We start from the raw sequence: 12931 nt of genomic DNA, 5'->3' as shown, positions 1-12931 counted from the left end.
ATTTTAATATGCTGTGTACTATAGCAGTGTGTTACCATATGTAGGAAAAAAGAATATATTTAATGAGATTACTTCCATGAGAAAAATACATGCAGTATATTGAAGTTAAAAACAGAATGGTTTGTGTTAAAAAAATGTGACATGCATATTTGATTTTTTGTTTTTATTCAACAATGGCTTGCGATAGGCTTTGCTGGTGCACATCTGAGCTGGCTTCAGGCAGTAGGTGGGGGACTCCCTGAACTGGTTGCCAGCCAAAAGCAGAGCACACAAGAGACAAACAACCATTCACGCACCCAATCACACCTAAGGACAATTTAGAATGTCTATTACACCCGCTATGGATGTTTTTGGAGTGTGGGAGGAAGCTGGAGTGCCCCGAGAGAACCCACTCAGGCTTGGGGAGAACATGCAAATTTCACACAGGAAGGTCGTAGCCAGGTCGATTTGAAATCGGGTCCCTTTAACTGTGAGACCGATGTGCTATTCACTGCACCACTGAGCCGAGCATGGTATTATGTTGACCCAATTGGGGCTTTTATGTGCGTGATATCAAAGGAAAACTATTAAAAAAAAACACTAGGAGACTAAAATACTGCATAGATTGTCAAAACAAGTCGTCTGCCATCCCTTCTAAATGATTGCAAATGGGAGGTTGAGAGGTACACCCTGCAAATGTCAAATTTAGCCCATGTCAGGCTCATTTACTGCCATTAAAAATATTGGCAATTTTAGACTTATTGAAAACTCGGTTTTATCATGCATTTCCCCCAATTTTCTATTCATCCTTTCAATGGCAACTGGCAAACGGTGCAATATAAGATTTTGTGTTGAGACCCCCAAACCACAGGGGGGCGCTAGCGAACAACTTTTGACATTTGTAAGCCATTCAGACTTCATTGATTGGCTTAACCTGACTCCCATTAGTTTGTGCTATGCATTGTGGTACTTTTCAACAAAAGGCTTCGATCCAAGAACTAAATGTTGCAGGAAAGCTTTTATTTTGCTGCAGGGAAGCAATTTATTTTATTATATCTACATATTCCCATCTGCAAAATCTGCAGTATTGGATAACTTTTTTTCTTACAAAATGAACATTCAAAGGGCTGATGCCACTGAACATTGAGGCGTTGAAAGTAAAAATATATTTATACTTGACATTATGACCAGTGTTGTGGAGGGTATACGGTGGTATACGGCGTATATCCACTTTACTTTGAGTAAGCGTTGCGTATACCCACTTCTAACCTCCCCCGATGCGCACCTTTCAATAATATCCAACAGCCCAATTCCCTCAAGAATGGCTCGTCACCATTTGAAGAAAATTGCTCTGTCAGCCACATAAGCAGAGTTTTGATGCACAGATGCGATTTTTTTTTTTATATATATATCGGCCGCATACTTACAATTACCATAATGGGACGAGCTACAGTAGGGGGACGTCAGTTAGCTGTTAGCATCAAGTACCAGCTAACACGAGCTGATGTTAGCTGAGGCTGAACTGGTGTTATTTTCAATAAAAGAAGCAGGCAGACTTCACCAACGTCCGAGTCCATCCATGTTCACACATAGAAATATTACTAAAACCGAGAGGATCATGTCAAAGTTATGATGTCCAGCTGATCCGAGAGGATCATGTCAAAGTTATGATGGCCAGCTGATCCAATTAATAGTGCACCAGTTAGAGCACACGGAATGGTATACCTTTTGAGTAGTTTAAGTGCAGTCTTTTCGCAGATGCTATACACACAAGCATAAATTTGGTGAAACACGGATGCTACTTAACTTTGGGTATTTATGGTGAAATGAACCGTGAAAAGGAAACGTTTCAAGCGCATTCAACACTACACTGGTGAGACGTTCACTGACTGCTCACAATGTGGGAAATCTGAAAATAATTTAACACGAAACGCACATCTAACACACGGATATGAACGGAAGAAAATATAAAGAGTTTTCAATAGATGATATTAATTCTGTTTTGCTATATTTTTGACATTGTTTCCCAAGTGTTGGTGCATCTTATACATGGTAATAAAGAAAATACCAGAATTTGACCCCAAAATGAACTAATTCGCTGCCATCCCAGCTTAAATGGACATCTACAGCTGTCATTGGCAATGAATGAGTTACAATGTTCTTTTCCGTGAAATGACAGATTAAATTAGTCATTTGCAGCAACTTTTGCAATTTTCTTCTGCTATACATGCAAACAACATATAGTAGAATAATTAATTTAATGCCAGCCCAGGAAAAATGGATGTCTATAACAGTCATTGGCAATGAAAGTTACAATATTTTTCTACCAAATGGTAATTTCAATCATGTATTAGGAGCAAGTAATACATTGTTATTCTTCTATAAATACCAGTGACGTATAGGTAGATAATTAACTCATTCACTGCCAGCCCAGGATTGTTACGTTGTAACACCAAGAACTCAACAGTTGGACCACCACAGACCAGACACAGATGAGTACAAAGCTCAATATCAGGGTTTTATTAAACGAAGGGAACACGCAACGCATCAAAGGGAAAAACATAAACTGGGGAAAAGTGGCAACTCAAATATTGCGAAATGAACACGCATGTCAAAGTCCAAATAAAAGTGACATAGAAACACCTATGTAGTAGATGGCTTGACGCTGGAAGTCCGACAAGGGGGGAAGGCAGTCACCTGGAGGAAGCCGTTGAAACGGAAAGTAACAAACAAAAATAGATACGAGCAAAACGCACTTACAAAGTAGCAACAGAAATACTCACAACACCAGGTGCAATAGCATACGAGGGAACTTCAGAACTAGACAGATTAACAGTATAATCCAACGGCTTCCTCCAGCTCCAGTCGCGCTTAAATAACCCGGTGGTTGCTGATGGTACTTAGGTGCGCGGCTGGTGGCTCTGCCCTCCCGTCAGGGACACACCTGCTCTAGAAGAGAGAGAGTGAGGTGGAGAAGCAAGAACGTAACAAGGATAAATGGACGTCTTAGCAGTCATTGTCAATGAATGAGTTACGGGTGTGTCTTAAACACAGGTGCGTCTTATATTTGGGGAATTATGATATTTCATTCACTAATTTAATGTAAACTTCATCTTGCTGAAAATATTTCCACTTGGTGATGCAGATTGTTAAGTGAAAGGAGGCCCATGTCTTGCTGATGACGTGTGATCACAGTGGTGTGTGTGTGTGAGAGAGCGAGAGACAGGGAGATGCATCATTTTTGTTTTGTTATGTAGAAATCAATTATAAATGGCCAGACCTGTGGAGTGCAAAACAAATGGGAGAATTCTAAAAAATGTCTAAAAAAATAACCAAAACACATTTGCCTCATAATTAATACATTTTACAAACATCCCTTCTGCCTGTGTGACCAGTAATACTGTAAGTACAAACTGATCCCAATTAAGCCATGATAATTTTAGAATAGTTAACAGAAATGACAAATTTTTGGTTAGAGTTGTCATATATCACTGGTTCTGAAACTGTACTTTTTTTTCCTTTAATACTTAAAAAAGGGTGACATTTTGAGTACAGTAATCCCTCGCTGTATCGTGGTTCATCTTTCACAGGTTCGCTGCTTCACGGATTTTTTACAGTGTGGATATTTTTTACAGTGCATTGTGCTCTGAATCCTGATAGGCTCAGGGGCTTTACTGTTGACTAGAAATAAAAATATTGATGCTGTACTATATTGGTTTTTCACTTGTCAATTTATTACAAAAGGCAAGAGGATCCAAAAGCTTGCTTTCGTCTCTCCTGTAACCGCCGTGTGCGAACGTGCTAGTAAGCACATTGATTGACAGCTTGGTCTCTGGGAGCCGATCACGTGTCTCGTAGGCATGCCGAGAGCAAACGCACACACTAGGCACACAAACAGCAACGGAGAAAGCTTTGGAAATCTGACCTTTACCTAGATTTCTTCTGTAATAAATTGGAATTTCAAGTGTATTGTTATGATATAAGAGGCTTCACTTTAATTCAATGTCCGGGCATATCCGTTTATAAAAATCTTCTTGCTCAGAAAAAGAAAGAGCACCAACACCTACCCCTAACATTGTGCATAAATAGGATAAAGAGACACAGTTGGGATACGCAAGTGACAATCTTTCCAACCTTGTATTACTATATTTACTTATTACTAATTACTAATTACTTACTTATTAATTACTAATTTTGGGCTTTAAAACTGGTTTTGATTTTTGGTTTTATTCGATAGTTCAGTATTTCATTGTTAAATAATAAAAAAAGTAAAGCTGACTACTTCATGGATTTCACTTTGCGCGTGTTATTTTTGGAACATAACCCCAGGGATAAACGAGGGATGACTGTATACTCACTTCTCAAGGGACCACTACACCACTGGTTATGACCAGGGGTGTCACTAGACCTAATACTGTACTGGGGCACAAAAAAGTCATGAGAGCGTGCAAAGTGTGCGCCAAAAACCCTTCAGCACTTCCATCTATCCATCCATTATCTGTAGCCGCTTATTCTCACAAGCGTCGTGGCTTGCTGGTGCTTATCCCAGCTGTGTACGGCCAGTAGGTGGGGGATACCCTGGACTGGTTGCCAGCCAATTGCAGGGCACAGAGAGACTAACAACCACTCACACAACCATTTACCCCTACGGACAATTTATAGTGTCCAGTACATCTACCAAGCAAGTTTTTGGAGTGTGGCAGGAAGAGAACCCACACGGGCTCGAGGAGAACATGCAAACTCCAGACAGGAAGGCCTGAGCCAGTTGGTTTTGAACTCTGAGACTCTGAGGCGGACGGGCTAACCACTCTGCCATGGAGCTGCCATAGTAAAAAATAAATAAATAAAGAGCTGTTGTGTGTGTCTCTTCAGGGCATCATTTTTTTGGGAAGTAACCTGTAACATCTTGTTTTCAGTTTTGCAAAGTGGTCGATGACTTTGCTGTGGCTTAACTTGGAAAGTTCCTCGCTCTCCATTGACATGATTGCGAGATGGTGAAGCCTATCCTGCCCCGTTGTGCTTCTCAGCCAAGTGTGGAGCTAACCAGTCAACCAGGTCTCACTTCTGTTTCTACTCTATGAGGCTCATCAACTTCCATCTCTCCACCTCTACACTCCTCTTCACTTAGTCTGAGGCAACATGGAAATATTACTGTTTATTGTTGTACAAATATGAACATAATTCAGTCTCCAATCTGCATTTTTATGGTCTTCAGTTTTTATATGTGATTATAAGAATAGCAATAAGGTTTTGTTTTCAAAGTTTTCCCACCCTTCTTTATAACAATAAGTTACCTGACCAAAAAACATTCTGTAAGAAACTGACAGATTTTGTTGTTGTTGTTTTAAAAAAAAAAAGTTGTTTGCTTTTTTTCCTCTTAGGGGAGGGTTTGTAAATTGCCATTAATATTGAAATTGACTCAACAGGATTGAGGCAACATGAAAATATTACAGTTTTTTGTTGTACAAATATGAACATAATTCAGTCTCCAATATGCATTTTTATGGTCTTCAGTTTTTACATGTGATTATAAGAATAGCAATAAGCTTTTGTTTTCAAAGTTTTCCCACCCTTCTTTATGACAAAAAACACTACCTGAACAAAAAAACATTCTGTAAAAAACTGACAGATTTTGTTGTTGTTTAAAAAAAAATAAAATAGTTGTTTGCTTTTTTCCTCTTAGGGGAGGGTTTGTAAATTGCCGTTAATATTGAAATTGACTCAACAGGATTGAGACATCATTCATTTACAGTCAACTACGAGAATGCTGTTCATAGACTTCAGCTCAGTGTTCAACACCATAATAACACAACAACTCACCTGCAAACTGGACAAACTGGGCCTCAGCACCTCACTCTGCAACTGGCTGCTGGATTTCCTCAGCCAGAGGCCTCAGGTGGTGCGTGTTGGCAACAACATCTCAGGCAGGATCACCCTGAGCAGGGGCCCCACAAGGCTGTGTGCACAGCCCCCTTCTCTTCACCCTACTGACACACGACTGCACAGCAACCCATAGCTCCAACCACCTCGTGAAGTTTGATGACGACACAACACTGGTGGGCCTCATCTCCAACGGCGACAAGACCCACTACAGGAAAGAAGTGGAGCTTCTGACCAGATGGCGCAAAGACAACAACCTCCTGCTCAACATCAGCAAGACCAAAGAGATGGTCGTCAGCTTCCACAGAGGCCGCACCCAACACCCCCCACTGACCATCGATGGTGCTGCAGTGGGTGAGCAGCACTAAGTTCCTGGGGGTGCACATCAGCGATGACCTCTCCTGGACCACCAACACTGCATCTCTGGCCAAGAAAGCACAGCGCCGTCTCTACTTCCTGCACAAACTGAAGCGGGCAAGTGCCGCGCCACCCATCATGACCACATTCTACAGAGGAACCATCGAAAGCATCCTCACCAGCTGCATCACCGTGTGGGGCGGGAGCTGCACTGACTACAACAGGAAGGCTCTGCAGCGCATCGCGAGGACAGCTGAGAGGATTATTGCTCAACTCCCCTCGCTGCAAGAGCTGTACACCACCCACCTCAGCCGCAAAGCTGTCACGATTGTCACCGATACAAGCCACCCTGCACACAGTCTGTTCAGCCTCCTGCCCTCCAGAAAGAGGTACAGGAGCCTCCGCTCCCGCACCACCCGACTCAGGAACAGCTTCATCCACCAGGCCGTGAGACTGCTGAACTCTCCCCCCTTCCCACCCGTGAAACTGCTGAACTCTCTCTCTCTCCCCTCCTCCCTCCCACATTCAGCCCCAGCCAGAAGAAACACCTAGCTGGCCCCCCACCTAAACTCAAACTTTGCTCATGCACTTGCAAAATTTGCACAGACTTGCTGCTGCTATATTTATTTATAATTGTACTTCTATTGCACAAGTGATTACACTTAGAACTGTAACAACTACCTCAAATGCACACAATTGGGACAACCACAGTCAAGAGTTGTCTTGCTTTGTCTCGTACTGTTGGACTGTCTTGTCATATGCTGCTACTTATGTCTTGTCTTGGGGGAATCTTGCCATACCTGTTTTTTCGTACTTAGTTTTTAGTTTTAGTTATTAGTTTAGCAACACTAGGCAAAGTAGATCAAGTATACTGCACTTTACATTATTACTATAGATAAGAATCTAGTTGTTAGGATTGTCTCGTCTTGCGCACCTGCACTTTGTTATTGTACATGTAAAACACAGAGGATTGTGAGAAACGCAATTTCGATGCCTTTGTATGTCAAGCACATGTGAAGAAATTGACAATAAACTTGACTTTGACTTTGAACTCACTTCTGCTCTTGCTCATCAACTTTAATCTCTCCCTCACATTTTTCAGGACTCTCTTCTACTTGGTCTGACAGACATGGAAATATATGTAAAGAATATAAATGGGACAACAAAATCTGACATTTTACCATGTCTCTGGTGACAATTACATAAATTTTACTCTATTTTCTGGCAACAAAACCATACAGTATATGCTTTCACTGAAACCACAGTGACAAAGCAAGATAATTTTAGTCAAAGACAAACTTGAAATCCCCCCCACAAATGTACAGCATTTAACATGGTTTTCTTGATACAAAGAATAACTAGCTAAATTTGAATAAACTTGAGATAGACTTATGTTAGATAGAACTTCACTAACCTCTTTTAACCCTTGCTTTTTTATCCCTGCTATGGGCGAAAAACTTTCTGAGACATTGGAACTTCCTAAGATGCTCTTTCCCGCGTGCTCCTTTTTCTCCCTGACAAGGAAGTTCTGATGATAAAGCTGATACTTGCACGTAAATAAATTACGATATCAATTTGCCATGTGTACGTTGCTTATGTGGAGAGTCGTGACACATCAATACAGTAGGAATTATTTATCATAGAAAGTAGAATGTGCGTTTTAAAGTGATTTTATTTTTTTGTGTTGATGATTTTTTTTTTTTTTTTTACCGGGGCACAGCAGCTCAATACTCCCAGTAAGAGCAGGCTCTTTTTGTGGCAGCGGCATGCAGTGTGGCGACTGTGTGGCAGCTGCCACCGAGAGCCACGGGTAGCCACATTTGATGCCACTAGTAGCCACTCTTTCCGAGGCATTTCCATGTTCGTCTGTGGCTGCTGCCACCGGTAGCCACACTTGATGCCACCAGTAGCCACTCTTTCCGAGGCATTTCCATGTTCGTCTGTGGCTGCTGCAACCGGTAGCCACACTTGATGCCACCAGTAGCCACTCTTTCCGAGGCATTTCCATGTTCGTCTGTGGCTGCTGCAACCGGTAGCCACACTTGTTGCCACTCTTTCTGAGGCATTTCCTTGTTCCCTCTGTGGCTTGGCTTCACCTCCACGTTATTCTTTTTCGTGTTAGACTTGCAATGTATTGTTGTTGGTTTGTATAGTTGCTTTTATTTCACCCATTATTGTGTGGATTCCTCTTTCGTCGTTGCTGCCATTGCATTTTCCTCGGTCTTTTTTTTTTTTATAAATGTTTCTCTTATTTTCATTTCATGTTTGTTTTTTAGATGTACTGGTATTGTATCTTATTTAGTGTGGACTGTGTTTTCATTTATTCACATTTGTATTATGTTCTATCACGCAATGACCGGAAGAGGCGTCTCCAGAGTTACTACGAGCGATGCAAACGAGTAGTCACGGTCGATGCAAATGAGTAGTCACGGTCGATGCAAATGAGTAGTCACGGTCGATGCAAATGAGTAGTCACGATCGATGCAAATGAGAAGCCACGAGCTATCCAATGAGCTGCAAGCAATGGCCGACATTTCACCGGCTATCCAATGCGCGGCAGGTAATGGCTGACTGGGCGTCGCTATATTGTAATACGGGGACTCCCCGTCGCCCAGCTGTCCAGTGAGCTGCAAGCAATGGCGGACGGGGCGTCTCCCGACGTGTCTTGAGCATGCAAATGAGTAGGCTGTTACCAGTATGTTGCTCAGTTTGTAAGTTTTTGGTTTGTTTCCCCCTGGCGTTGTTGTTGTTTTTGTTAATTTTTGCATTGTATTGCGTTCTTTTATATTAATAATAATAATTAATTGTGAATGCGTGTTGCTAAACGTCTTAGTTTCAATTAATATGACATTTTGCTATGTCGGCCATTGCTTGCAGCTCATTGGATAGCTCGTGGCGTCTCATTTGCATCGATCGTGACTACTCATTTGCATCGACCGTGACTACTCATTTGCATGGATCGTGACTACTCGTTTGCATCCATCGCGACTCTTTTTTATTATTATTATTAATATAAAAGAATGCAATACAATGCAAAAATTAACAAAAAAAACAACAACGCTAGGGGGACACAACCAAAAACCTTAAAACTGAGCAACATACTGGTAACAGCCTACTCATTTGCATGTTCAAGACACGTCGGGAGACGCCCCGTCCGCCATTGCTTGCAGCTCACTGGACAGCTGGGCGACGGGGAGTCCCCGTATTACAATATAGCGACGCCCAGTCAGCCATTACCTGCCGCGCATTGGATAGCCGGTGAAATGTCGGCCATTGCTTGCAGCTCATTGGATAGCTCGTGGCTTCTCATTTGCATCGATCGTGACTACTCATTTGCATCGACCGTGACTACTCATTTGCATCGACCGTGACTACTCATTTGCATCGACCGTGACTACTCGTTTGCATCGCTCGTAGTAACTCTGGAGACGCCTCTTCCGGTCATTGCGTGATAGAACATAATACAAATGTGAATAAATGAAAACACAGTCCACACTAAATAAGATACAATACCAGTACATCTAAAAAACATACATGAAATGAAAATAAGAGAAACATATTTATTAAAAAAAAAAAGACCGAGGAAAATGCAATGGCAGCAACGACGAAAGAGGAATCCACACAATAATGGGTGAAATAAAAGCAACTATACAAACCAACAACAATACATTGCAAGTCTAACACGAAAAAGAATAACGTGGAGGTGAAGCCAAGCCACAGAGGGAACAAGGAAATGCCTCAGAAAGAGTGGCAACAAGTGTGGCTACCGGTTGCAGCAGCCACAGACGAACATGGAAATGCCTCGGAAAGAGTGGCTACTGGTGGCATCAAGTGTGGCTACCGGTGGCAGCAGCCACAGACGAACATGGAAATGCCTCGGAAAGAGTGGCTACTGGTGGCATCAAGTGTGGCTACCGGTGGCAGCAGCCACAGACGAACATGGAAATGCCTCGGAAAGAGTGGCTACTAGTGGCATCAAGTGTGGCTACCCGTGGCTCTCGGTGGCAGCTGCCACACAGTCGCCACACTGCATGCCGCTGCCACAAAAAGAGCCTGCTCTTTCTCCAATACTGGGCACGTGCCCCAGAAAAATATGTCGGGTGACGCCGGTGCTTATGACCCTTTTAAAGTCAGTCCAAGTTGGCTGATAATAAAGCCAGTTTAGTGAAAAATCCCTGGACACCCAGCGGTGGAAAATAAACTTTCTGATCCTTCTGCAAAACTGACTTGGTAACGCATGCGTATTACCGACCTACTGTATGTACCCTGATTTCAGACAAGTGAACCATACCAGCACGAGGAGGTACAAATTTCTGCAGACTGCAGCTCCTAAACAGAACAGTGTATCAAAAACTGTAATATGGATACAATACTAAGTATTTCAATTTAGTCATCAGAAAATGGCATGCAAGTTATCTTAAATATCAATTTTCAGAGCCGTATGTGATCGACGGACGATCTATTGTTTGGCCTGGGATTTAGCCAGGCGGCCTAGACCTAAGTAGTCGCTTTGCATACATACACACATGATGAGCAACTTCCTGGTCAGCGGCGACTTCCATCTGAAAAAGACAGCATTCGATGTATCCCGATTTTGAATTGACAATTCACTTCTTCTTTGGAATTGTATTCTCATTCAATACTCCAAGAAAAACGAGGTTCTGTAAGGATTCGTCGTCAGTGGAGTCTTACGTTGTTGCGTGGCTAGTGACCCTAGCGTCAACGTTTGCTGTGTTTTAGCCATGTCCGCTTCTGCTGGATGTTCTCCTGCGGGCCACAACTCTGCCCTCGGCCACACTATGTCAATGTTTCGCTGGCTCGAGGTGCTCGAGAAGGAGTTTGACAAAGCCTTTGTGGATGTGGATCTTTTGCTCGGGGAAATAGATCCAGACCAAGTGGACATTACCTACGAGGGTCGGCAGAAGATGACAAGCCTTAGCTCCTGTTTCGCTCAGCTGTGCCACAAATCCCAAACTGTTTTTCAACTGAACCACAAACTTGAGGTAAGTAGCTGACCATTCGTCTGTTGAACACTCAACAGTGTTTTTTTATGGCCACGATACGCCACAGTTACACTGAGATTATTCCCTTTGAACTTTACCGATGCTCACTCTGTAGTGTAAATGATAACATTTAGGGATAGGGTTAGCACGAAATAAAACTTTCCAGTGACACAAAATTTACTGAAGTAGATTATGAAGTGTTAAAGCCTATTTATTAATGTTATAAATGCAATTTGACGGCTATACGGATGACATCTTTTACCGAGTGCCATAGGATACCCCATTCCAAAATGTCTAATGTTCGTGATGCTAAAAGGGATTTCGTGAATCCCCCTATATGACGTTTCTTGGAAAAGCCCTTGATCAATCTCCTTTTGGAATGCAGTTTTGAAAACTATGGGTGCATGTTTTTGAACTTTCTGCTCTTAAAATGATTGTAGGTTGTAAGTAAGACTTTACCAAAATGCTTTGAGAAAGTGTTCATTCATGGACTGAGGTAGGTACAGTTGTAATCAGAGTTATTCAACCCCCACTGCTGTACAGCCATTTTGGGCTTTCAGCGTTCATTTGTAATTGTGTTCATAATAACACCATACTAGGTCTTGTTAACAAACCAAGTGCAACTAAAATAACATTGTATTTGTCATTAAGGATTAAATAGCTTTTATATGCTCACACCATCAGTTTTATTCAACACCCAAGGACAATTTCTTTTTAGTACTTAGTACAATATCCTTTAGCAGTTATTACATCTTGCAAGCATGAAGCATAGGTTGACACAAGTTTCTTGCAGTGACCGATGGCTATCTTGGCCCATTTTTCATGGACACAAGCCTCCAGTTCAGTCACATTCTAAGGCTTGGACGCTCCAACAGCCTTCTTCAGGACCCACCAGAGGTTCTCAATCAGATTTAGGTCTGGTGACTGCAATGGCCACTGTAATATGTTCCTGCCCTTCATCTTCAACCATGCTCTAGTGGACATGGATGTGTGCTTTGGATCACTGTCCCGTTGAAAGGTCCAACGTTGCCCAAGTCGCAGGTTTGTGACAGACTCTATTACATTTTTTATCAAGAGTCTCCTGATACTGAAGGCAATTCATGGTACCCTGTACACATTGAAGCTTCCCTGTACCACTAGCAGCAAAACAGCTCTAAATCATTATTGACCCCCACCATGCTTCACAGTAGGCATAGGTGTTTTTTTTTCTTCAAACGCCTGGTTCTTCCTCCTCCAGACATAGTGCTGGTCCTTAAGCCCAAACAATTCCAATTTAGTTTCATAAGACCACAGAACATGGTCCCACAACCTTTGTGACTTGTCCATGTAACCTTTGGCATACAACAGTCTACTTTTCTTGTTCTTTGGAGTCAGCAAGGAGGTGGGCCTGGGAGGTCTGGCATGGAGGTCTTCATTCCAGAGTGTGCGCCTTATTTTATTTGCTGAAACTTGAGTGCCCACATCTGACAGATCTTTTTTCAGTTGCTCAGCAGTCACACGGGAACTTTTCTCTACCTGGCGCTTCAAGTAGCGCATTGCAGTTGCTGTCAGGATCTTCTTCCTGCCACAACCAGGCAGTGTTTCCACTGTGCCCTTGTCTTGAATTTGGCTATGATGCTTCCGATAGTGTCTCTTGGAATATTTTTACATTATAGCTATGTTCTTATACCCATTTCCTTTCTTGTGAAGTGAATATTAATGGCACTGTAAAT

At 42.3% G+C, this 12931-nt stretch overlaps 1 protein-coding gene and 1 long non-coding RNA gene across 4 annotated transcripts in view; one reads left to right on the top strand and one right to left on the bottom strand.

Moving 5' to 3' along the window:
* Window positions 1–2476: 2476 nt before the first annotated feature.
* LOC148407535 (uncharacterized) lies at window positions 2477–11495 on the bottom strand. Its single transcript, XR_015863737.1, has 3 exons — window positions 10909–11495; window positions 10739–10778; window positions 2477–2928 (listed from the first exon to the last, which is right to left on the bottom strand). It is a non-coding gene; the product is annotated as an uncharacterized LOC148407535 (long non-coding RNA).
* The window catches only part of gopc (golgi-associated PDZ and coiled-coil motif containing), a 35449-nt gene continuing 33197 nt past the window's right edge, over window positions 10680–12931 (top strand). Inside the window, exon 1 of one of the 3 annotated variants that reach the window (XM_088402660.1) lies at window positions 10680–11219. In XM_088402660.1, the coding sequence (XP_088258786.1) occupies window positions 10959–11219 (261 nt within the window). In that variant the 5' untranslated portion in view covers window positions 10680–10958. The remainder of the gene's footprint in view (window positions 11220–12931) is intronic. The other 2 variants (XM_088402661.1, XM_088402662.1) reach the window with 2 other exon arrangements.

This window comes from Hippichthys cyanospilos, chromosome 20 (genome assembly GCF_059441005.1).
Source record: "Hippichthys cyanospilos isolate Australia breed blue-spotted pipefish chromosome 20, RoL_Hcya_1.0, whole genome shotgun sequence".
Taxonomy (NCBI): domain Eukaryota; kingdom Metazoa; phylum Chordata; class Actinopteri; order Syngnathiformes; family Syngnathidae; genus Hippichthys; species Hippichthys cyanospilos.
Note: the sequence above shows the minus strand (reverse complement) of the source record. Positions and strands in the feature narration are given on the sequence as shown.